This window comes from Phoenix dactylifera, unplaced genomic scaffold, assembly GCF_009389715.1.
Source record: "Phoenix dactylifera cultivar Barhee BC4 unplaced genomic scaffold, palm_55x_up_171113_PBpolish2nd_filt_p 000528F, whole genome shotgun sequence".
NCBI classification, from domain to species: domain Eukaryota; kingdom Viridiplantae; phylum Streptophyta; class Magnoliopsida; order Arecales; family Arecaceae; genus Phoenix; species Phoenix dactylifera.
In genome coordinates this window covers 157,179-183,532 of record NW_024067938.1, presented here as the reverse complement: position 1 = coordinate 183,532, position 26,354 = coordinate 157,179, and the positions used below count along the sequence as shown (strand labels likewise).

General features: G+C 37.6%; 2 protein-coding genes and 1 long non-coding RNA gene across 5 annotated transcripts; 1 reads left to right on the top strand and 2 right to left on the bottom strand.

Moving 5' to 3' along the window:
* The first annotated feature begins 854 nt into the window (after positions 1-854).
* On the top strand, positions 855-14,102 carry LOC103702654 (probable magnesium transporter NIPA6). Its single transcript, XM_008785168.4, has 9 exons — positions 855-1,221; positions 1,318-1,374; positions 1,465-1,555; positions 1,658-1,818; positions 1,918-2,045; positions 2,146-2,283; positions 11,544-11,636; positions 11,715-11,832; positions 13,421-14,102. Exons 1-9 carry the CDS (start codon positions 1,041-1,043, stop codon positions 13,546-13,548), a joined length of 1,095 nt encoding a protein of 364 aa, XP_008783390.2. The 5' UTR covers positions 855-1,040; the 3' UTR covers positions 13,549-14,102.
* On the bottom strand, positions 6,878-9,408 carry LOC103714912. 3 transcript variants are annotated; one of them, XR_005508512.1, is made up of 4 exons: positions 9,113-9,408; positions 8,754-8,945; positions 7,315-8,465; positions 6,878-7,212 (listed from the first exon to the last, which is right to left on the bottom strand). It is a non-coding gene; the product is annotated as an uncharacterized LOC103714912 (long non-coding RNA). The 3 variants fall into 3 exon arrangements; XR_005508511.1 differs by having other exon boundaries at positions 6,878-7,268; positions 8,336-8,465; positions 9,113-9,402; XR_005508513.1 differs by having other exon boundaries at positions 8,336-8,465; positions 9,113-9,401.
* Positions 14,103-14,340: 238 nt separating the features above from the next.
* Positions 14,341-24,547, bottom strand: LOC103702653. Its single transcript, XM_008785167.4, has 10 exons — positions 24,196-24,547; positions 24,001-24,113; positions 21,341-21,548; positions 20,711-21,263; positions 20,387-20,638; positions 20,015-20,206; positions 19,847-19,921; positions 17,230-19,722; positions 14,988-15,321; positions 14,341-14,828 (listed from the first exon to the last, which is right to left on the bottom strand). Exons 1-9 carry the CDS (start codon positions 24,345-24,347, stop codon positions 15,025-15,027), a joined length of 4,335 nt encoding a protein of 1,444 aa, XP_008783389.3. The 5' UTR covers positions 24,348-24,547; the 3' UTR covers positions 14,341-14,828; positions 14,988-15,024.
* Between the last annotated feature and the right edge of the window lie 1,807 nt (positions 24,548-26,354).

Genomic DNA, 26,354 nt, shown 5'->3' with positions numbered 1-26,354 from the left:
AAACCCCGGCGGGGCCACCCGCGGCAATCCCAACGCCGTGGGACGCGCTGTCCGCGTCCACGTGATGGACTGGCAGTTAGGCTGCCAAAACAGAACTCCTATTAAACTATTACAAAAAGTAGTTTTATTTTTGATAAAATAAGTAAAAAATCTGGATATCCTTCTAAATATCGAATTTTGCATGAATAATCTTTCAAAATTAATAATTACATGTTTAACTACGTAAAAATTTGTTATTTTACATATATCCCTAATATAATATAACGATTATTCTAACGGTGTTCAAAAAATTATATTTATATTAATTAAAAATAAAACAAGATCCAAAAATGCCGGCATAAAATTAAAAACTGCTTGGACACCACAATAAAAATGCTTCGTTTATATTCATTAAATTTGATGAAAAATAAATTTTTGCTTTGAGGAACGCTCGGACATATATTTAGCTCAACATTAATTATTTACTGTATATATTTTGAGTACTTGATTAAGAAATTCAAATAATATTTTTCAGCTAACCATTTTGGTTGAGATTCTGAATTGTTACAAATGATATCAAAACGGACTCAGCCATAATTTATATGGATAAAAAATACTACCGCACGAATCTATTTACATCTAAGGCACCAAAGCCTTGTAAATTGATCTATATTTTTAATTTTATTTGCTTATGTAATAATACAAGTCACAAAATAAAAATTTAAATATTTATAGTAAGAATATTTCTGATCTTAAACCATAAATTAACGCAACATATAATGATAAAATAAGCAAAAAAAGTCTTCCATATATATTATTAGCTTTCTCCCTAAGGTTATATATCATGTTCTCTATAGCAATAAGAACACCAACTACCATTTTCCAACCTGTTACTGTGGGATCTGTCTCTCTTAGGATCTCCAGTCAATACCTTTCTCGGTTCTTTTTTTGTATTTTCGATTACTAATAAATATTCTGTTGGGCGCTCCCGCCTGCCTTCCGCGCTCGATGAGATCCACCTGGCTGGGCTTCTAGATGAACTGCCGTCCGCCGCCCCACCGATGGACCGCTCTCCGACCAACGGCGGCCTGCCGCCGGCCGGGTCCTCCTCCTCCTCCTCCCTCTTCTCCGACAACCTCAAGGGCCTCCTCCTCGCCGTCGTCTCCAGCGCCTTCATCGGCGCCAGCTTCATCTTCAAGAAGAAGGGACTCAGGCGCGCCGGTGCCGAAGGTGCCCGTGCCGGTACGTTTCTTCCTCCCCTGAATCCTTACCCTAACCTTGATATCATCTCAATCACCGTGCTGAGGAAAAGAGTTTCTTTTTTGTTCGATTCTTAAGGCTTAGGTGGGTACGGGTATCTCCTGGAGCCACTCTGGTGGGTCGGAATGATCACCAGTGAGTTCTATTCTCTTCGATTCCATCTAATGAAAACACTCTTTTGACGAATTCCTATCATAAAACTCAGAGAAGTTTGAATCTTGGCAGTGATTGTTGGAGAAATTTCCAATTTTGTGGCCTATATGTTTGCCCCCGCGCTTCTGGTGACGCCGCTAGGGGCTTTGAGCATCATAGTCAGGTAGGGAATGAAAAAATTTAGGGCTATTTGACCTGTGGTTCAATTGTGGATTTTTATTTGTTCTCTTGAGACGAGCTTTGATTGGGAATATCGGTTGGGCAGTGCTGTTTTGGCTCATTTCATTCTCAAGGAGAAGCTCCAGAGGATGGGTGTGTTAGGCTGTGTGCTTTGTATCGCGGGGTCCACGGTGATCGTGCTTCATGCCCCGGAGGAGAAGACCCCAAGCTCCGTGGAGCAGATTTGGGATCTGGCAACTCAGCCAGGTATAATTTTTTTGATCCTTGTCATTAGGGTTTTCCTTGTCTCCTTGCTGTCTGTTGTCTCTGACGCATGGTTTGGAATCATTTCTATTCTTCCTCCAGCCTTTCTTTTGTATACAGCTTCGGTAGCAGCAGTGTCGCTGGTTCTTATGTTGCATTGCTCTCCGCGGTATGGGCAGACAAATATAATGGTGTACTTGAGCATATGTTCCACGATTGGATCTTTGACGGTAATTGTTGTCGGCTTTGGGTAATGTTGGAATATTTCTCATGTCCTGCTCGTGTGATTGCTGAAGTGTGTGATCTTCATGCATGTCTCTTGTTGGTTAGGTGATGAGTATAAAAGCCATAGGAATTGCCATTAAGCTTACCATTGAAGGCATCAACCAGGCTGGTTATTTTCAGACATGGGTGTTTACTATGGTTGCAATCACCTGCATCATTATTCAGTTAATTTACTTGAACAAGGTGAGGCCTGAATCAGTAATTGCAGTTTCTAACCAGCTCAAATCGGTGTTTATGCTTTTGTTATCTTATCAGAAAATAACTGGGATATCATACTCTTTCTTCATTAAGTTAATTTGCAAACAACGAGTTGATTTTAACATTACTCACGATGGTGAGTCAAGATTTTTTGGACATTAACAATGCTGTTCGGTGTGGACTGACTATGGATTATGCATACAAAACATCAAATAGTAGCACTGCAATTCCCTATTGTACCTTGTAATTTGCTTGAACATTGTCGGAACCTTGGAAACCATGGAAAGTGTGTTAATTGTGCCATTTGCTTAAGCTGCAATTCGAAATACTATAACTAAAAAGCTCGTATTTTCTGCACAATCTTCGCAAAGCTAATTTCTTAGTACAAGCGAACATACAAAATCTCCCCCAACAAATTTTCAGGTGATCTTGGTTCTTCCTATCATCTTTAGAGGACCTTCCTTAAGATCCTAAGCCACTCTTTCTCAGACCTTGTATAAATTTTGCTGTCAATGGTCATCTCATTCGAGTCAATTTCACCTCAACTCGTAAATTTCGTATAGTATACTTAATTATGATTCAACTATTTCAATTCCATCATGCATCTTCAACATCATAAGCTTGCATATGTTTGTCTTATGTGTTTGTATCATCTTTCGTACTTGATATTCTCACCCACACAATGCTGCTATAGGTTGTCGTAGTAGCTTTTTTTTAAAAAAAAAAGAAAAAAGAAAGGGATAAGTAATAATAGGACATATCTGATAAACACTGCAAAAGCATCTACAGTTTGTTATAAAACTTCCCACCATTCTCATTTACAATTGAAGTTGACTATAATACTTATTCAGGTTCACCTCTTAGTTACAGTTCTGCTTTGGGCTTTGTTCTTAATAAATTTTATCTGCGGATTGTATATTAGTTTTGGTAAATAGAGAATCAAAGGTTCCACCATAAGCTCTGTTTGATATTCAACCAAATTTGCAAGTCATTATTGGCTTTACAACATTTGTAAGGAGGATGGACTTGAAGTTGTCCACTACCACATCCAAAAGCTTGTTGTTGCAATTGTATCTCAACCTTCTTATTGTCATGCTGCATATATCCTCAATCCTGTTAATACATCCTTAAGAGTATCTCTATGTGCCCTCAGAATTAAGCCTGTGGGACTTGGACATAAACTTTTTTACATTGGTAACAATATATTCAATATCTTTGTTAGAGTTGTTCATCAAGTTGATTGATCATAATGTAGATGTTGACCTTTCTTAGCATAAATCAAGTCATCGAAGACCATTATTTATTTTGACCTTTTGCTATAGCATGAACCGTGGATCATAATTTGTCGTGTGAATATTTGTGGTTTAAATCTTCTTGGAAAAAAGGTTGTAGGGGATGGATGAGATATATGCCAAATAGATCACTTTTATTTCCAGGGATCTTGCCTATTACTGGAACAAAATGAACTTCATACATTAATTATGTTACCAACTTCATTATAAAAAGCAGGCTGTAGAATGCTGAAAATTTAAGAAATTTAGGAATAGCAAAGGTTGGAATGTTGATGTGGACCATTAATAACTTGATAGAGTGGAACTAGGAAGGATTACATTAGTGGAAGGCTATGTTTGGCACTGATGGATTCTAAAGTGAGGCTAACCATTTGAATGCTTTAGGCATTTGCAGCTTAGTAACCCTCGATGGAAGAGAGCTTTGTCTTAATTATATGTCAAGTATGTTTATCCTTTTTGGTACAAAGGTTCAATCATTTGAAAATAAGAGGGGAGGCCAAAGATGTAATGCAAGCAGCGAGAAATGATTTAGAAAATCTTTCTGTTATGCTTACTAACTGTGTGATACTGAAGCTTAAGTTGTTAAGGAATAGGTCGACAATATTAGCCTAGACTACGGATATGGTGAATAATTGGATTGAGATGATGACCTGGTCAATTAAATAAATATTGACTTGGAAGGGATTTGAACTCTCGACATCCAGCAACCTTAACATTGATACCATGTTAACCAACCTCTGAACCCAAAAGCTTAAATTGTTAGTGAATAGGCGAGCAATGTATCTCAGGTCTAACATGTTTAGAGGGCTTGCACATAAGCTTTGGTTTGTAAACATCAACATAAAAGAATTTTAGACTTTACATCTCAAATGTTATTAAATTTATTGTGACTTGCATCAATCTGAGTCTTCGTGATGGAAAATTCAGTGTACTTGTGCATTGTGTTGCTTGTTGATGTTTATCCATGAAACAGATTTTTGTTTGCATGGCTATGTTATTTTACTGATCTTCTTTTTAGGTTAAACATTTCTCATGTATCCTAGTATGTAACTCCAGGTTTTTAGAGTTTTTTAACATGTCATAGTCAATATCAGATTGTGTTGTTGATGCTCGGTTTGACATAAGATTTTACATGCATGAAGTTTCATGCTCAAATAACTTTTTTGTCCTGTGATATGGATATATGATTTTTAAGATGAGTCAAAGATGTGTAATGGATATCAATTGATGATTCTAGTGGCACAAAGATAACAAGGTTAGAGGTAAAAAAAATTTAAGGTTTTCCAAGTGCACTTTTGTATATGTGTTGCCATTCGATGCTCACTAAAATTCAGTAAAGTTATGCATGTTTGTAAACTTAATGGTATACATTCCTTATATAGTTATGCAAGCCTTCATAAAAGGGATCATGTGTGTGTAAAAGAGAAAGAGGGTGTTGGTGTTAGAAACATGGACATAATTATTATGGATCTTCCTGACAAGTGGCTTTGGCAATTTGACAATGGAATAAGCTATGTTAACTTAGTGGCGGTATGGGTTTTTAACTGACTGATGGATGGCACCATCTGCCATATTATAACATGAAAATCTGTGCCTTTTGTTGTGTGTATGGATGTGGCTACAGACATCATCTCAATCAGGAAAACAGATTGGGAGATGATGTGTCTCCCTCCTCTCTTCAGACACATACATGAACTCAAAAAGGAAAGGGATCTTAGAGACATAGCCTTAGAGAGATCTTGGAGATTGTCTTCTCTGCATAAATGTAATGGATACGAAATCTCAAATTGGAAAGAAACATGGGAGATGGAGCACTTCCCTCCTCTCAAACATGTGCATGCATGTGCCACATTTTAGTTAATTCTCTAGTAAGTCATATCTATGAGACTTTCGAAAAGTCTAGAGTTGACTGGGTAGTTTTCTTGAATCATTTTTGAGACTAGCTAAAGAATCGAATTTTGGACTTGTTATAAATTGATGTCTGTCACCAATTACTTCTCCAAGCTTAGCCTGCCTTTTGCTATCAGGTTAAAGTTGGTGACAATATGACAATCAATGGATATTATATAGGCTTTGTTGTTAAATCTTATGACTCATGATTCGGATCTTATGATCTGGATCAGAATGGCCCTAAACAATTTGGATCCCATCCTTGGGTTAGGATCGTTGTAGGATCACAAGATTTAGGTCCATGTTGGACTATACATTCCTTTCGAGCATAGATCCAGCTTGATTATGCTAACTATATATTACATCATTGGTAGGTCTATTCTCTATAATTTATGTGACTGTGGTTTTTAAATTGCTTATCACCAATAAGTATTGGCAATAAAATTATTAAGTCTGTTATCGAAGTTCATAAGTTAAAAATAAGATGCAGGTATGTGTAATTTTACAACCATATGTTAAATACCTGTCCATGTTTTCTAAAACATTCTACCTAAAGGGATAACTAAACTGATTAAAAATATATAAATTTCTTGAATAACCAAACAAAACATTTGTTTCATTAGACATGCTATAGATGGGCCTATATTGGTCAAAACTAGAGTTTTTGTGCTACAGCTTTTTATTCTCCATTCATTTGCTTTATAGTTGCCACATACTCCAATTTTCATATTTTTTTATATTTTAAAAGTTCTAAAAGAAATCAGAAAAATCTGATGATCTACGATCTGATCCGGTCTAGTTCCCTATATGGTTACGACTCAATCCTAGGGGTGGCAATCGGGTCGGGTCAGACATAAACAGGTCGGGTCAGATACAGATCAGGTCATAAAATCATAAACCTGAACCTGACCTGTTTATTAAACAGGTCAGAAATTACAACCTGAACCTGACCTGTTTATTAAACAGGTAACCCGACCCGACCCGTTTAACCTGTTTAATAAACAGGTAACCTGTTTGCCCAACCCAACCCGACCTGTTTAACCTGTTTAGCCCAACCCATCCTAACCCGACCTGTTTAACCTGTTTGCCTAACCCGACCTGACCTGTTTAACCTGTTTGCAGTAATTAAGAAAATTAGTTGAAAAAAAGATTGCTTGCCCCTTTTTGTTTCCTTTAGGCTTTAATTTTTGTTTCCTTTAGGATTAAATCTGTTTCCTTTAGCAAAGTATATCACATCTGAATAATATGCATGGTTACCAACATAGATATAGGACTGCCTGCATCTTAAACTTTCTTCTGAACTTTCATGTTCTTTTTGTTCACTTTTTCTTGGCATACCAAAAACACTAGAATAAATTAGCTCTAGCATGCAACAGAATGTTAAACATGTGCAGACATTAGACATTGCAAATGTTTGGAAGTGATAATCTGCAGAGTTGAGCTAATAACTGCAGCTTAAATAAAAGGAGAACATCATTGCAGCAAAGTGCAAAAGAGTACACATATGACACAAGGTTTGAAACCTTTTACATATGTCTGTAATTCTGTATAGGAATTTTCATAAGTCAAACCATGTAGCAACATCATGGTCTGAGAGATAATAATAAGAATGGCCACGAAGCAGTAGTGCCTCCAAATTATCTTCATCTTGTTTAAGTATGTATCCAGTCTCTGAAATAGCACTTGAGTAGTCTTTCAATGTTAACAACAATTTCACCTTGAGAATTTTTGCCTGCAAAGGACACGCTTCACTGAAGTAAGGTTGCAGCTTATTGGTACAATCTCTATCTAATTTAACAAGCAAAGACTAACATCAGTAATCCATAAATGGTACCCGTAAGCATCCTAGAGAAAAGACAAGGACAATTTTGTCAATATAATCCAAAGCTTTTGAAAATCATGAAAGGCATCTGAGATACATGAGAGGTTAGTGAAGCAACAAATGTAAATCCTAAGATTTAGAGGCACAGAAAGTGCTGAAACAACAATATGCAGTAGAGACCCATGGAACACAGTTTAGTTTGTTTTATGAGCAGAAGCAACTCACATAATATGATAGAAGAAAGAAATGTAGTGGACCAGTAATATACAGAACCTACCCCAGTGACACTAGCACATAGCATGTAATCCACACCAGAATCTTAGAAACAAAGTGACCAAACATAACAAGTTAAACTGATTTGACCGAGGGACACAAATGGCATAACAAACAAACAGCATAACAAGCCTAAATTACAACAGTATAACCACGATGAATCAAGAAAACAACACAGATAAAAATAAAAACAACAAGACACAACAATAACTAAGGCGATACTTATCCATAAAATTGAGATGGTCTCTGTTAATGCAATAAGGAGCAATCCTTTAACAACATCTATGCATGGAAGAGGTCCAAAAGACAGAGAAAAAGGAAAGATTTCACAGAGGGAATTACTACTATAATATTATCTGCAAGACACAAAGAATAAACCAGAGGCCAAACTTAAGAACTTTCTCAGGGGAAAAAGGAGCCAAATTTAACAACAACCAACAAAACCAACCTCCACAAATACAAGTTTCAAAGACCACGCATGTTGAAGAAAAATCGACCAGCAACCACAAAGCGGTATGGAATTTCATTGATCTCAGCTCTCAAGGAATAAACAAAGCAGTACTTCAAATCAAACAACAGATAATGTTCTCACATAGTTGATAGGTCAGCTAAAGGATTTAGTGCTATCCTTGGGGTAGCAGTATGCTCAAGAAAATACCGTATGACACTTAAATAATATCAAATAGAAATTAAAACCCCGTCTTGTGCTCATGCTACCAAATCTCAGAAAATTCCAAACAGCGCCAGGCAAAAAGCACACCTTTTACCAAATTAGTATTACAGTGCAGACATTCACAAACATGAGGTAGATGATAATCTTATTTAAGATCCAAGTAAATGGAATTGCTTTCGGCAATGAGAGAGATCCAGCTAATTCCAGGAGCTTCCACCTGAAAGCCAGCAAATATATTTATTAATTTAATAAAAAGAAGTCGATGAATAGGATCGGCATTTTTTTAAAAAAACAGTATCTTGGTCATTTTATCAAGTTGTCAAAAAAAAAAAAGCAAATAGTCGATCTTCTTAAATCCTTCCTGAATGCTACTACGTTGGAGGTTGAAATCGAATGTATGGATTTTAAACCCGGGTAAGAAAATAAGTAACATTGCAATATTGCATATAAAAAGAGAGAAAGAAAATCGAAGATTTAACTCCGGAAAAAGGATGGATGAAATCACCTCTCCTATCCAAGAAACGGTTCTCAACTCTATTTTCTGGGCCGATCCGCCGTCCGATCTGACGATCCTAGGGTTCCAAGCTCTCACTCGACCGAAGAAAGAAGCCGGAATCGGAGAACACCGAGGACCAGAAGAGCAACAACTTCACAAAGAAGGAAAAAAAGTAACGAAGCTCTCACTTCATCGGAAGAACTGCTGATCCAAAAGAAAATCTTCAGAACCTTGTGAATAAAAATCTAAATCAAGTGAGAAATCCTTGCAAAACTTGCTTAACCTAGATCGATTGAAACCAAAACAAAAGAAAAGGAAAATAAAAAATTGGGGCAGTAGCGAAATTATGAGAACATTAAAATACTAACCACGGCGATCTTCCCCTCCTCCTAACCGCGGTGATCTTCGTCTTCCCCTCCTCTCAGACTCGGGGCGATCTTCTTCCCCTCCTCCTAACCGCGGCGATCTTCCCCTCCTCTCGGACTCGCGTGCTCGGTGCTTCCAACTCCAAGCCCTCGCACGACACGGCCGCATGGTTGCACAGCGCACGGGGAATAGAAAAGGCTTAGGGACCTAGGGTTTGTGAGAACTCCTAGTGATTATAAACCACCTGATCTTAGATGAACGGCAGCAGCCCAATTACAATCTAAACGGGTTAAACAGGTTAAACGGGTCAAGACATTTAAAATCCGTATCCGACCCAATTAATAAACAGGTTAAACGGGTCAACCTGTTTACGACCCGAACCTGTTTAGGCCAAACCCGAACCTGTTTATGGCGGGTCGAACGCGGGTCGGGTTGACGGGTCGGGTCATATTTTGCCACCCCTACTCAATCCCGATGTTAACAACATTGCATGTGGGTGTGACCTTTCAAGGATGAGAGACATGATCACCATGCTCTTTCACTAGAGTTTGCACTGTGACAAGTAATAAGGACTTCTAGATTCGGAAATGAAATGCAGAAGGTCATGCATGGTGAGATCATTCTACATCTTCCCGTAATGTGGTGCCCTCATAATAATAATAGGCAAGGAAGGTATGCTGCATATGTAATCCTTTCAATGGATACTGTTGCTTATTATCAAAAACTACAATTAATGTGGATTCTTCCAACCCAATATTTTGTGTGAAGGATTCAATAAAATGTTGCACCACTTATTCTTATAGTTCACTTTTTCCTTTTAGCAAATACAGTTCAATATCTAGCAATCCAATCAGGCAGCATAGGTCGGTATGGTTGAATTTTTTTTTTCTAGACTGGATTAGTTATCGGCCTGGTCCATGTGTGGGATGCACAAGAAATGAATATTGCATGACTTGAGTGGTTTTGCCCTCAAAATCAATACATGTTATCTTAATAAGCCAGCTATAAGTGAATTGGCTGGGTTAGGAGTTGGCTAACCAAACTGGCAGCAACTTTATTAAGTTGAGAAGATATGATGAATATACATGCTAAAATATGAACCTAAATCAAAAGCGTGGCCGGGTATAACTACAACTAGATATCTAGAGTTATACATAATATGACCCATACGTCAACTTTACCTTGCAAGCTTAATCCCATCTATGTGGGCTGACTTTGTTGATCATGGTAAATTTATTGAAGTTTGAGAATTGTGTACTGTTGGTTTGTAACTTGATTCTCATCCACTGTCCAACCTCATTAATCAGGGATCTATCCTTGATAGCTTCTAGGCTTGGCATGGATATAAAATAAAGAGAATTAGATTTTGATACAGGGGGTCCGCATTCATTTCTAAGGCACATATCTTGTGTTTAGATCAAGGAATACTGAACTGAGCCGTACCGGCCGGTTCAGCCTGAACCGAGCCGTACCGGCCGGTTCAGCCTGAACCGAGCCGATCCGGTCTCTGACCGGGTTGGTTCGGTAGGGGCCAGAACTGATTGGATTTGGTTGGAATCGGCCATAAACTGCCAGAATTTGACGGAATCGGACGGTTCCATCCGGTTCGGTTCGGTCCGAACCGTACCGGTCGGCTGGTATGGGTCTCGGTACCGGTTCGACAAACCTTGGTTTAGATCAACTTTATTGCCGTTTTAGTTTGGCATTTTGTTTGGTCTTTGGATCAAACAATATTGTTTGTTATGCTATTGTATTGTCCAATATTTATTAGGTAGAAGTTATCATTTAGTTATTTAAATTGATTATCTTAATGTGTTCTCTTAAAAAAAGAACAGTCTTGATGCGGCAAACTTTTGTTGGAATGTTCCTGTTTTGCTTTCTTACTACATATTTGGTCTCCATGGAATGGTCTATCGGGTAGTTGCTTTCATATCTTCAGAGCATTTGATTAAGTCCAATTATCATGATAATTTTGTAAGAAGCTTTCTATATCTTGGAAAGCTTTGTCTGTTGTTTGGCCATCTAGTTCTCCTACTGCGTATTTAATGTCAGAGGAATGGCCTATCAAGTTGCTGGTTTTTTATCTTCAGAACATTTTATGTAGTTCAAGTATCATGGTTCGTGGTTACCTTTTCAAAGCTTCCTCAATGTTGGAAAGCTTTATTTGTTGTTTAAATAGTAAAGATACCCTGTATACTTACTTTTTGTTCACCTTTGTGTCTTGCTGAAAATTTATGTCATTGCTTATTGGACATTATTTTTTTTCTCCTCTGATATGATTATCTTATTGCATAATGAACAAGATTATGATGTTGAAGAGACTTAATTAAGACAATGCTTTTGTCGTTTTTTAGTTTTTATTTGACTCTTGTGAGATCAAAAGATTCAAAATGCAGATTTATAATTGCTCCATATTTATTGTCATTCTTTCAGGCATTGGATACTTTCAACACTGCAGTTGTTTCACCCATCTACTATGCCATGTTCACCACTCTTACTATATTTGCAAGTGCCATTATGTTCAAGGTATAAAAACTGTAAATTTTATGCACTATGGCTTATTTTTCTGGTTAACAAGCATTAATCTGCTTTGCAACTATGTAGGATTGGTCTGGACAGAGTGCAAGCAATATAGCATCAGAAATTTGCGGGATTATTACAGTACTTTCAGGAACAACTGTATTACATTCTACAAGAGAACCAGATCCACCTTCCTCTACAGGTATATGCATGCTGTTGTTGATTGGCACACTATAGTAGGCTGCAAGATAGTATGTCTTGGAAGTTGGAACCTTATGTCATTCGCTGTTGTTTACTGAGATTTTAGCTCCTTACCTATTTCCGGACCATGGGATTCTTGTTTGAGTAAGCTACTAATTTGCAGGTGTAGGGAATGCACAGCTACCTGTAAAGCACCACCTGAAGCCTTCATGCTCACTATGTAGAAACCATGACTTGTAAAAATAAATCAGCACTTTGTGTTTTTTTGGTAGATCTAAAAAGCCATTTTCTTAAAAAGCCAGTTTGAAAAGCCCAATTTCTTATATAATAAGGATTTCCAATACAAACCAAACTATAAAGTATATTTACGTGGAATACATCTATCACTCCAACTCATATGTAAGGACTTCAATTTCCATTCACTGTATTGTGCATATGATTCCATTAAGGTCTAGTTTTATTTTTAGCAATTAGCATGAGATGACACAGAATGATGTTCTTAATTTTTACGGACTAACATGGATTAATCTTCTATATGTTGTCTCAGCATGCTAAGCCAAATTGAGTCTTCTTTCTAAAGACGTTGCACAATCAAATACTTATTTGTGATTCCCTACCATTATTATGAGAATATATGAAATTAGAAGTACATTAAGTTGAAATTAAAAAAATTGGCTTCTATCCAAATATGTGGAATTTCCATGCACTCTTTTCTGATCTTGTTTGATATTTGAACATTTTGAGATTTATCACAGTAGAACTGGTTTTGCAATATCTTAGATCAACATCCTTTTGTCTTTATCTTGTTGATACCGTGCATGTTTGAATTCTTTATCTGTGTGGTAATGTTGATTGGATTCAAGACCAAATTTGATCAGTTCAAATTTGAAGATGGGTGTTCCAAAATGGAACATTGAAATGTGAGCTACTATGCCTCCAATGCCTATAAACCTATAATTTTTTTTTTGGAGACTAGTTGCCAAAGCATCAAATTGTCCCAACGTGGACATAACAAATACAGCTAATGTCCTAAAATGCATAATAAAGTATATAAGTTGAGAATGCAAATTGTCAATCTTCATCTAGGCATCTTAAAACACACGCAAGCCAAATTTAGTTATTTTGGATGTTTCTAACCAATGTATATCAAACCAGAACATAATTTCATGTTTCTGTTATTTGAACTGCCCATTTGAGATGGATTGATGCATAGGCAAGGGGTTTCCAAAATAAATTACTTTTGGTTTGTAAATGGTTTATAAGTCATAGCCGACATTCAACCATTTGGATCTTTATTGGCAAACACAATCTATAGATTTGACCTAATCAAATTGGTCTCTTATTCGGTTGGATTTTACGCGTAGTCTACTACAAACACATGTAAGCAAGTGCAGTTTGGTCATGCTTATGAGCAATTATATACCGGAACATACCAAGTTTGCGGATGGATCATGAGGTCTATACCTGATACATGCTCAAATGGCTTATATGTTAGTTCTTTTGCAAAAATATGTGTAATTTTCCATACTTTAAAAGGTGTTTTATTGACCATAATCAAGCTCCTGTGACTGGTGCCTGCAAATATGCAGATTTGTATACACCACTTTCGCCTAAAATCTTCTGGCACATCCAAGGCAATGAACGGGGAAAGCACAAGGATGATGATTTGTTATCTGGTGAGTTCTTCACTGTGGTGCGGCAAGACTACTTCACCTAGAAGGCCCAGGATGGTGGCTTGCTCTATGCTGAACTCATTGCTGCGGTGCCTGTGCCACAGAGACCTGGTTTCCCTTGGATTTTTTGAGGGCCCTTCTTATCAGTCACTGAAATCTGCCTCACCCTTCATTGGATCAAAGTGGTATTGAAAGTTTTGTAGGTTGAACAAATGCTTAGTGATTGAAGAAGCTACTTGGATTCTTCCTTTGTTATAGCCATCTTTGTCTGCGTCACTGCGACGTCTTATGGTTCTGCCTTTTGTTTCTGTTAGTCGTTTGCCGAAGTCCTTGCGATGTATTATTACTAGGGCCGAATTCCCTTTTTGGTCTGTCGTCTGATTGGTAGTGCCTGGGCTGCGTGTGTTGGTCTAACCATGGAATTAACTAGGGAGAAGAATGATCTTGATTGTAATTTTCTTTCTGTGATTTGATGTACAAGCTATCGTACAGTCACCATTTTATAGCCTTTGGAGTTTTTGGAATTGAATAACTGGTAATTGTTGATCATGGACAAATGAAAAGGTGATACAAAGAAAAGGATATATGCTTACCAGCATCATCCATGTTGTTGTCGTCACTTTTACCATACTACAGCCAAACCTACCATCAGTACCACCGCCACCTCTAAAAGCTCCATTGCAACTACCATCACCATCATATTTGTTGTTTTTAAATATTAACCATACCAAACATAAAAAATAGATAGAAATTTTTATTTTTTATTTTTGAAAATCATAAAAAATAAAAATGATGCCAAACACACGCTGCTTATAAAGAAAGGGTAAATAAAACTCTTAAATTAATAAAATACTGCTGCTCTCTCAGCATTTTCACTTTTGTGCCTCAGTTAATCAATCAGTAGCAATGACGAGTACTCTGGCAAGCCCATATTAGAACATCTTAGAAAAGCTATATGAGCCTCAGACTTGTTTAATCTTACAACATTTGCCCCATTACTGAAGGATACAAGTTGCATAAAGTAAAAATTCCCACAAGAAATATTTACAATGATAATGAGAACTAACAACAATTCATCTAGATGAAAATCAGCAAAATCTCAAAGATCACAAAAGTTTGCTGTTATGTAGAAAGCCAAAAAGAGAAGGCCAATTACAGGTGTCTTCTTTTGCTTCGTAGCTCGGACAGTTCAGCTACATTTGCTTGAACTACAGAGATATTGTTAAGATACCATGTTGCACCTGTGTGACCAATTACAACCTGTTTACTATGAAAAAACTTTTGCTTGCATGATTCCCATCATTGTGTGGCTTCCACCGTAGATCTGCAGCAGAAGTTGCAAACATGAACATTCATGAATTTTTTTTCCCACAATCAAAGGGTTATTGACAAATAGTGTAAGCATCAGGACAACATAAAAGGCAGAATCATGAGGAAATCAAGAGCAACTCCATCAATATATGAGACAGGCAAGAAACCCTACCTTCAATATCATTGCCCACCCAGTTCCCCAATATTATCTAAGAGAACCATAACTTGTGCAAGGCATGCAATTGACTTAAACTGTTTGATTTCAACGACATTCGGTACATCTCCTTCAGCTTCCCAGAATCTGTAACTCTATTGCACGGTACTGCCTGACCAATAGTTCCAGGTTTGCTACCTGACAGTGATGTTGTCAGCATACTCTTCAGCAGTTCCTGTAACTGATTCAACAATTTAGCTTTGATCTCCAGATCCTTATCGTGTGAAAAATCTTCATTTGCTTCCACAACATGCCGACCTTCGAGCAGGTGGAGTAGCGCAGCTTCCAACATCTGCAGCAGAAGTGGGCTTTTAACTTTATAAGACATTTTTTTAAAAAAATAAAAAAAGCTGTGATAATTAGTTAAACACTAATTACAATTTACTGCCAAGGCATGTTGTCATGGAATAGGATCTGCTTACTGTAAATTTGCCAAAAAACCAAGTCATACTGGTATAGACCCAGGCAATACAAATTAAACTCAGAGTTGCATGCAAATGGACTCTGGAACATGGATTTGCATACACTACAAAAATCTATTTTAAAAAAATATATGTTACAACATGAATAGATAGAATGCTAACATATAAATCTAAATCTGGATAACCGAACTTAATTTATAGGATTCACATTGACAAACAGCATTGTGATAATCTATCTATAGGGTCATCTTAAAAATTAGTGGATTTGGAGTATTTAACATCAAATGTAAATTTTCCTTCTTTTCTTTTCAGACTCAGTTCCACCACATCAAGTGCCTATTTCCCAGCATCCAGATTCCAGATAAGACCTGATCATTGAACGAAAAAGCATCATTCCACATCCTCAAGTTTGAAAAGGTCCTAGATAGCTTAGCTAAGCAGTACATCTCATGGTACGCATATTTCACTAATAAGACACCTTTTGTTAATAAGCACACTCAATTCCTATATCCTGGAACTCAATCCCCATAAAATCTAAATAGTCATGCAAAGCTGTCATGTTTGAGCCATCAATTTCGTCCATAAGCAACTCAAATTTTCCACGTAACAAAACCAGAATACACAGTCATTCAGGTTTTTGACCCTGATCATCAGCTTTATGGAGCAAACATGTCTCTGCTATCTCCTGTGAAATTTTTCCTACATCTTTAGATTCCCTTCAAAATAAATACATATACTTTATCAAGCATGACATCATCAAATTTGCTCATTTTAAGTTCCAACTTCATGTTGCAATCACATAAATGTAACTAGTCCATGAAACAACATTAACCTTTGCTCTTGTCCTTGTGCCTATGGTCTGCTCATTCAATTAGGCACCATGGCTCAGACTCGAGATATTTGGAGCCGCACCCGCGCTAAGGCACATTACTGATTAGAGAATGTTGGATCAAGTGGGTTGGTGTAGCACTTCAAAATCACAGCACAAGTTTTGACAAAACAACAACCCAAGCCAGTACAAGCCAAATTTTCAATTCACTTTTTGAAATGGTGGACACAGTCCAGTAGCAACCACTTGCTCTTCAAATATTATGGCTCATTGTTATTCCACATATTTTGTCTCATGGAAGGAAGCTGAAGGCATTCCCAGATTTGCAGTATCAAGGGCCCATGCTGCTAAATTTTAGCATTAGTTGCATGTAATCACCATAGGAACGATCTGATGAGTTAGCTACTTGCAAGTAGCAACCAAGCACTTGTAGCAATGAACAGAATGCGCAAGTTCCAAAGCATCACTACTAAGTCTCCTTCGATCTTCATCTTCAGTTTACTAATTTCCCTTAGCTGTATCCTATTTTCTAAGACCTAAAATGGAGGTACAGATGTATAAATGTATTGTGACGCTACAGCACTCATACAGGTTAGCATGCACACAAGCACACGAATGTTTTCACATTGAAAGGAACACAAATAGCAGACTATATACACCTGAGTATGGTCAATTATAAATCCTAAACAAGCATACAGATAAGGAGGAACCAAGTTTAATCTGCCAAAATCTGTCTGACAACTTCAACAGGAAAAAAATGCAAGCACATTTGTGACAACAAAATGCAAGATGATAAGCGACATGCCCATAGAAACCGAGGACATATATTACCAAACATGTACAAGACAAGTATTTTAGAACCAAGGCTGTATGAACCAAGCAAATTACAGTTATATACTTTGCTACACTGACGATAAAGGTAAAAATAAAAAAGTCTAGAGAAACATACCATGTTTGAGTGAAATGAATTTGAAAGGCTGAAAGAAAGGGCTGATTGCTCCAGAAGGATATTCATATACATAACAGGATGTGTCTTTGGACCATAGAAATCTATGGACTTTTGCCAGTTCTTTTCTGTTAAAGAAGCATACCATTTGGCCTTTTGACGGTATCTGTTGTCGTATTTAGAATGCTTGACATGTTTGAGGTCCAAATCCAAGAATTTCAAACACAAGTCTCTGTGGTAGCAAGCAAGTTGGAAATGAGCAAAAGCAGCCTCCTGTTTGCGTGACTCGCCAAGGGATTCATACGTAGACAAAGCCTCCCTAAAAGCATCACTTGCAGACAACTCATACTTCCTATGTTCCTTGGTTCTCCCATCATTAGGAAACTCATCATTGTAGCCCTCAGCTGAAATGCTTTCTCTTGCCAAAAGCATTCCAAGCCTTAGATATGTGTGAGCATATTGTGTACATACTTCGTTACACAACATGCTATCAGCCTCATTACCAAGAGAAGTCAATTCTGCTTTTGCAGCCCCATAGTACTTCAGTGAATCAAAGTATTCAGACTTAGCAGACTTCATAGCTTGCTTATATGCATTTTGAAGGAGATCATACTTCTTAAACTCATCGATCTTTGAAACCAGTTCTTCAGCCAATGCTCTTCTCCCATGACCTAAGTTACAGTTAATCAATATTACATTGGTATGGTCTGAAACTTCCTTAAATGCTTTTAAAGCATCTGAAAATGCACTTTCTGCACTGATCAAGTTTCTGTTCTCAAGTCTATATCGGCCTAGTTCATTGCAAACCCATCCCTTTTTCTTCAAAACAGAATGAAGTTCTCCTAAACCAATAGGAAATCCATCCATTGCATTCCTAGCTGCATCATAACAACCTATAGCAGCAGTCAGATTGTACTCGACATCTCCATATTTAGGACCTTCAAGAAACTTAAAAATACCTCCATTTCTCACTTCAGATGCATCTTTTGAACTTGGTTCAGAACCAACTGCTCCAGAACCTGTGGTGTGAACTTCCCTGACATGATCACTAACTGGAACATCAGCAGATTTATAGCTTTCTTTGAGCTTACATGTATTTTCTGGGTTAACAAGCATATCACTATCATTATTATTCTGCAACTGCTCACCTTCAGAAAAATTTGCACTTTCTATTTGGTATGAATTATTATCATCTTGAATTCGAGCAAAGGGTGAGGTTGAGGAATTTCTTATCATCGATTTTCTGATCTGTTTTCTGCCATAAGACGAGGGAGAATCTCCACTGCTACTGCTTGCACTATTACCACTGTTTGCTCTATCACTCTGACAACTACAGTTAATCAAAGAACAACTGCTACAGTTTTGCTTGTACCGTCCCAACTTTTTCTTAAGGCGTTTTACCTCCTTTACAATTTCATCTGACATTCGCAGTCCATTTCCTGATGTTTTTCTTTCTGCTTGTACTGGGATTTCTTTACCCCTTGTTCTATGATACTCCACAAATACATCGGCAACAAGTGTCCATGCATTCGACCAGAACAGGTAAATAGGAGAGAACTGATCAGCAGCATATCCATCTTCTAAGAACTCTGAGTCCAAATCTTTTGCACCATCCATAACCAAATTTGTCTTCTCTTTATCATCTCTAAAGTTCACCTGACATAATGAGATACTGGTCATAGATGAGATAAAATAAGCATCTTCAAGATGTTGAGGCATTGACCCATAAACTAAACATGCTAATTCTACGACCTTGAGAGCTCGATGCAATTGTCCATCCTCCTTATAAGCTTCGCCGAGTGCCAAATATGACTCTCCCAGCAAAAGAACAAGTTTCCACATCTTATTATCCATCTTTGATTTTGGAAGCCATTCCCGGATATCGCAAACTTCAACACAGTCAGAATCACCACATGTGCATAAAGAGAAGTTGACAGAGGAAAATCTTTCATGAATTTTGTTTCCATGATCAATTAAACCCTCCTGAGCATTCTGCAGCTGGCGCTTCCATCTGAGTGACTTGATAGCTTGCGACACATGGTGTATTGCAGCTAACTTAGAGGAGATTGGATCAGAAACTGTGCAAACTAAATGAGGGGAAGTTGCAATCTGACACATATCTAACTCATCATTTGTTCTAGAACTAGCCATGTTTTTTGTAAGATCTTCAGCTCCGTTTGTTGCAGATAGAGAAATGTTTTGACTTAGACATGCTTCTGTTTCCAACTTTGATGTCCCTGATTCCTCTGACTCCAAACTATCTAGACTAGTCCCAGCTTTGATTGAGGTGGCATCTTCTGCAGCATGAGATGAACCCTTTTCCTTTTCTTGGATCCCTGATCCAAACATTTCCAGAGAGAATTCTGAGGATTCATCTTCCAGGTCAGTAACTGTAACTTCAGATTCTAGAAGAAAAGATTCTGATGGTAACTCCAGTTCCTCATAACATTTCAGAATGAGTCTGGCAAACTGTTCATGAGCATACGCACGAACAACCTAACAAATGACAAATTACATTATTAGCAATAGCTACTTTATAAGTATATAAATTGAATGCAGAGACTCAATAATGAAGAAACTGAGAAAGAAGTTGCAAAATAATGCTAGGAAACCAACGTACTAGATGATCCTGCTCACTAAGGAAGTCCAAACATTTTTTGAAAAACTTTGCACACTTCACTCTACTATCAGGTGCCTGCAGCAAAAACATCAAAACATAAAGTTCCAAGCTAGAGATCAGCTAATCAGTGTTGCATCAAGAACAACATAAAAGTTCCGGTTTTGGTACCTTTGAAAGTGACAACCTGTGAGCTATACGGTAGAGAAGAACCCCCAGAGAAAATAAAGAATCCCTTCTCCCTTTATTCATTAAGGATGGAAAAGAACTACAGCTTTTTTCTTGATCATCAGTTGAATGGTTTTTAGGTATGACAGACAGATCAAACAGCTGTATTACATCCTCTCCTGCACCTTTATACAACTGCAAAAGTAAATTTGGACACAGAATCATGGGGCTATTACCATAATATAACCAAACAAATGAGGCAAATTTTTAATTATACTATAGAGGTGGGAAGAATGGGGCTGGGAGGGAGGAAATAAAGAGATAGTAGATTAGATCTTCAAATCAGGGATATCCAAAAAGTTTAGGTGTCCATACCCAGTATGCACCAGGATCCTGTTTGCAGTTATCCTGAAGAAACCTCAAAACTGAAAGCCCATTCTGTTGGACAACTTGAGGATGAAATGCAGCTGTACCATCTTCAGATATGCCCTTAAGAAGGAATATATCATCCGTTTTCAAAAGTTCATAACCTTGAACAACACCATTTTCATGGTAACAGATAGCTAACTCAGGCACGCTGGCCATGACATTGTCAAGCCAGGCCTCAAGCCATGTCAATGGAGTGACCTGTCAAAACAAACTACTGAATGACAAAACCCCGTGAAATCAAGCTAAAACATTCAGTATGTTGTGCCTTACCTGTCTTGAGACATCCCAGAGGTGCAGGCTCACTGCAACATATTTCTCATTGCTGAATAAAAGCAAGTCGCTGCCTAAAAGCATCCGGAAGTTGTGAAATTGCCAAAACAAAACCCTCAGAAAACCATTATTTCCCTCTCTCCTGAACTTATCTGACTCTTGCATCGGGCATCTAGGCTTTTCACCAACTTCTGAGGTCTTCTTGATAGGATCTGGCCTTCTACCTTTTTGCTTGTTCTGCTTGGTGCCCCAAAAGAATTTGTCATGATTCCCTTGTGAAGACTTCCGCCTGCCACTGGCATTTTGATCAAAAAATTGAGACTTAGCATGGGAGTTTGTAGCAGATACAAAAGTACCCTCCATATGTCCAAAATGTCCTGGTAAGATAGTGGAACTTGACTGCTTCTCGGATGATGGTTGGTGACTAGGAGGGCAATCACAAGCCTCTGCTCTCACTGAGTGCATGGCGAAGTTCAAGAAGATTGAAGGATCCGAACCTTTGGATTGGTTATTCTGTCTTCTGTACATCTTTTCTCCTTCTTCAACATCAGGGCTATCCTTGGCAAAAATTCAAGACATTAAGAATCATGCAAAGCATTAAAGCAAAATTTCAATTATTTAACAGCATACCCTGTATTAAGAATGAGGGTATCCCCAATGCGATGAACAGCAATGGACAATTGGGCCTTGGAGTAAGGTATTTTAAAAATCTGCTTCAAAATGTCAGTCGGAGCAACCACATCTATTTCATCCCCATATTCAGTCAGGCCAGATACGGCAAGTGCTTCACATTTTTGAGACAAATTTTGAGTAATAGGACTGCTTTCACAATGAAATTCTGAGGACACAGCAGAAAATCTAACCATAAGTGACAAGGCTACACCAGATATAGAAGTGTGCATGTGTGTGTGTATAAAAGAATAGTAACCATGGGCTTGTACTTTTATGTTTAGGTTCTCACAAACACACAAGAGCATATGAAACATGCACAGCATGCGTATGACAGCTCAAACATCTAAATATCCAGCTATCAACAAATGGGACGCCAGGAATAAGATGTGCATCTTGAGAATGAAGACTCAAACAACAATGCCTCATTTCTATTTGATGCAGCTATATATATATACACTTGAAAAAAGGAAAAAAATGTTTGATATTCTGAACTTGTCTCTTCTATTAAAAATCAGAAAAGTTACAGCATGTCAAGGGAGATTTTAGAAGCTCTACATAGATAATAATATACAAGTATCAATAAGCTGTTGGCTCAGGAGAGCGGATATACAAAGAGTTTCAGAGATTCACAACTACGAGATTTATACAATTTTAAGAATATTTCTTATTCGATGGTTGCACTGGCACCATGAGGTAACTAAGAACATCACTAGATAATATCAATATGTAAGAAAAAATTATGCAACACTAAAGACAACTGCTCAATGCTACAACAGGGGCAGTTACCATATCTAATACAAGTTTCAGATGTACTAGCAATAGCAGAAATAAAAAAAAAACAATTTGATAGACAAGATTATTATACAATAAGGACAGCAACCCAATTCTAAAACTCCCCTCCTGATAGGGGTTGCATTCATGCCTGGAGTTTTATATAATCAATATACCTTTTATATCCATGGCATTAAGCAGCAAGCCATGCCAACCACCCAGCATTAGCTTACATAATCTTTCACCAATGCCACTATCTGTTCGAATGAAGAGCTCCATACAGAATGACCACCACCACCTCCAAATCCTTCTCATAACTTTTATCCACGTGGTCTAGGTTTTCATTCCAGACATATTCTTTACAAGGAATCCCATAAATCTTTGCTACTTATGCCCAAAGAATCCCATAACTGTTCCCCCACTTGCTCACAATTGGTGTAGCCCTTGTTAAGCTCACATGACTGTGTAATTTTCATAATTTCATACATATCCACCTTATCGTTCTCATCTTTGCCGCACTCGACTCTCTCTATTACTTTTGCTTGCTTGACTTACTTTATCACCTAACATTACAAGTCTTATTGTTGTATTATAAATTCTTCCCTTAAGCTCTATTTGATTGCTAGTGGAATCTTCTTTTCGGTGTTTGGCAATAAAGAAAATTTGAGATAGAGAGAAAAAAATAAAGAATCACCATTTTCTGTTACTTTTAGTTGGAAATTTTGCGAGAAATAAAGAAGACAAGTGGATATGGATGTCTTGCACATCCTAACTAATTTCTCTACAACCATTGTTCTATATTTTTTCCAAATAAACCAAAAAAGCAAATGTAGTTGAGCTTTCTTCTCTCTTTTTCCCTTTTTTTTCCAGAAACCAAACAAAGCTCACAAAGGCATGTAAGTTGCATAACCTTTCAAAAGAATCTAGCTATTTTTCAACCAACAACCTCCATTGGTACTAGATTCTCATAGTTGACCCCTACTGTTTTGTATAAAAAATCCAGAATAGCAAAGAAGATCATTCATGTTGAGTTATCTCTTGGGGATCAAATTTGAGTGGAACTGTAGATCCACTTCTTAATCCATCTGCACCCTTATCCTCAAAGATTGCTTCCATGATCTAGCATTCAAACCAGTTCTCATGGATCAACAATACTGTTACAAATAAAGTACATGGTAGATTGCTTCCATGATCTAGCATTCAAACCAGTTCTCATGGATCAACACTACTGTTACAAATAAAGTACACGGTAACTTAGATACAGCATGACACCGTATTTTGCGTATCAGCTGAAAGTCTCATCAATACTTATAAGAAGATTTGAGTTTTTGGACCAAAGAAAAACAGTTCAAAGTATTAAAAATATGTGACTTACTTACAATTGTCCAAACAAATTGTAAGACAGGCTTCACATATAGCAAGGTTTTCACTCGCAAATTATGAAGACCGAAGAGGTGAAAACTTTTATCAAGACAAGAAAAAAATGAGCAATCCTCTTGTTGCCAATACCGGTATTAACAAATTCCTATTAACTCTGACAACGCATCCATATCACAAACATCTCATATCTCTTTCCCTTCTTCTTCAATTTTTTTGGGAATTCAACTTCAAAGATCTAATTGAGATGGGGGAATCATTCGACATGACAATAAAAAACACACCGACATTAACTGATTTAGGTCCCAAGTACTAAGCATATAGCTATCACTTTAACGCCAATGAGATTCTAAAAATCAAAACTCTTCTTGCACCACCATGCAACCAAACAACAGATCCAATTTAAATTCATAAATTCTCTCAAAATACAAATTAAAAGAAACACCTAAAACAAGGCGAGAAACGGGCACCTCCACTGCTCTTGGCCCCGGATGGAAACACCTTCTCCGGAATGTTTGAGAGCAGGGGCAGCGTATTGAGATCCGTCTCCGCTGGCAACATCTGGTACCTCGGAGCTCCAATCCTAAATCAATTGCAAATCAATTACAAAGAGCAATTAGACCCCAAAACTGAGAGTTAGAAAGAGAGAGAGAGAGAGAGATTACGTGTGTGGAGAGGGCACGAGGGCGGAGGAGGACTGGAAGAGGGGGAAGGTGGAGTCGGTGGGGACGGGGAGGGTGCCGCAGAGGAAGCCGACGGGCTTGGGCTTCGCGATCTCCATCTTCCCCACGCACTGGAGTTCCCCCGAGCCCTCCATGGCGTCGGCTGCTCCTCCTCTCGTCCCTAATGGCGGAAGGCCGGGAACTAGGTTTATAATTTGGTGTCGAAGTATTGACACGGACACTAGCGCCGGTCGGAGGCTGGGAGCTCGGAGCTTTGATGGGGATCGCTGCTTCGGTAAGTGTTATGGTGGGTTTTCTTTCCTCCCTACGTTTTTCCGGTTGATGAAACGTGGAACTACGGCTATAACCAGAGCTGCTGCCGCACCTAGGGGCGTCGCGTCGGACCCAGAACGTTCTCCTCGTGACGCACGAGATGCCTTTCACACGTGCGTGCAGGTAGCATTGTTTGGGCAAATTTGTATTTAGCTCTTGCAATGTGGTACTGGTTTGAATCCTTTTATTAACGCAAATTAATTTGCTACAAGGAGGAGGGAAATAGAAGTGTAAAGTCTCTTTTATGCCACGTGGTATAGAAAATTGGTGTAACTCTATAAATTATTACCAAATATGTATGAAAAAAGAGATATTGTGCTGCATGCATTAAAATGACCGTGCATGCTGATAATCATAGCGACTTGTTTTTATAATGATACAATGAGACAAGCATTTGATGAATGAAGTCTGCAAAAATAAGCAGAGATTGGTTGTATTTACGGCCGCATGGTGTATACAATGTTGGAACTAATTTTTCATGAAATCATCAATATAAAGTTATCAAGTCTGATGATCCTTTTTTTTTATTTTTTTTTTTATCTATGCTGTGGGCACCCTAAAGCAATGGAAATAGTTAGGATCTTCTCCGATTCAACTTGAGGGATTGGGTTATGCAATCATGGTTACCTGTGCTTTGATTGACGGCCTTTGATCTCATATGTGATGATGCTTTTTGCAAGGTCCATGACAACATGTAGTGCATTATCCTATTTATTATGCAGGGCTAAAAAATGAAGAGTTATCATGTTCTACATGGACGACTGCAATTAGAGAGAACTGGACCTCCACTCGCCAAGCAAGAGGATCTAATTTTGTTATTCCTCTTCAATAATCAATGTGTTATTCTTAACTTTGATTTGTTGTGATTCTTAAATAATTTTAAGCTTAGAATGTTTTCTAGTTATAAAAAAAGGTTAGATGAAGAAGGATTATATGCTATGAACAGTTTATGACAATCTTTCCTTAGAATAGTTATTTAGGGTATAAATAGGTTTAGTGGACAAGCTTTAGCACAAGGGCAACATTGCTCTGTTGTGATCTAAATATCATAAATTTGAAACATAAAAACAATCTCTTCATATGTAGGAGCAAGACTACATACTTCTAATCCTCCCAAATCCCGCAATATAATGAGAGCATGGAATGCCTCTTTTTTATATAAAGTACAAATATATTTTATCAAAACATTTTTTTCTTTTTTTTGTAATAGTTGGATAAGTTTAAGCTTTCCTTACAAGAGAAACTATAGCGGAATCAACAAGTATAAAGTTCTTTGCTTATCATTCTTCAAAGTTATTCAGCAAGTATAAAGTTCTTTCTAAGTCCTATACCTTCTTTATTCTGAAATCAAATTGCCAAGTCTATCAATAGCTAAGAGCAACCAATGACCATTATTGGACCCTAAGCATGTGGACAGCACATGGTGTTTTGTATTCTCGTGCAAGAAAAAGTTAGATTAAATATATAGAAGTTTTGAACTTCTAACTTCTTTCTACTAACATCTCACATTTAGGCTTGTTCTTCTACCTAGAAGAATTTATTTAGACCTTGCAAATATATTTTGAACTCGAGTTGATATGTACACAATATCATCTTGGATGAGGCAAAAGAACTAGTAGGTTAGTTTGTTGAGCTAGTAACAACAATCTTTCCCCCTAAGATAACTAACAATAATTAAACAGTTCCAAAGACCTTTACTACATTGTCATTATTATTTTGTTCATTATTTGATCAGGATTTTTCTAATCCAACAACCTAGGCTAAGTCCACTCAATGTAGTCCTAAATATTGGCTTGTTCTAACATATACATATGAAAAAAAAGGAATAT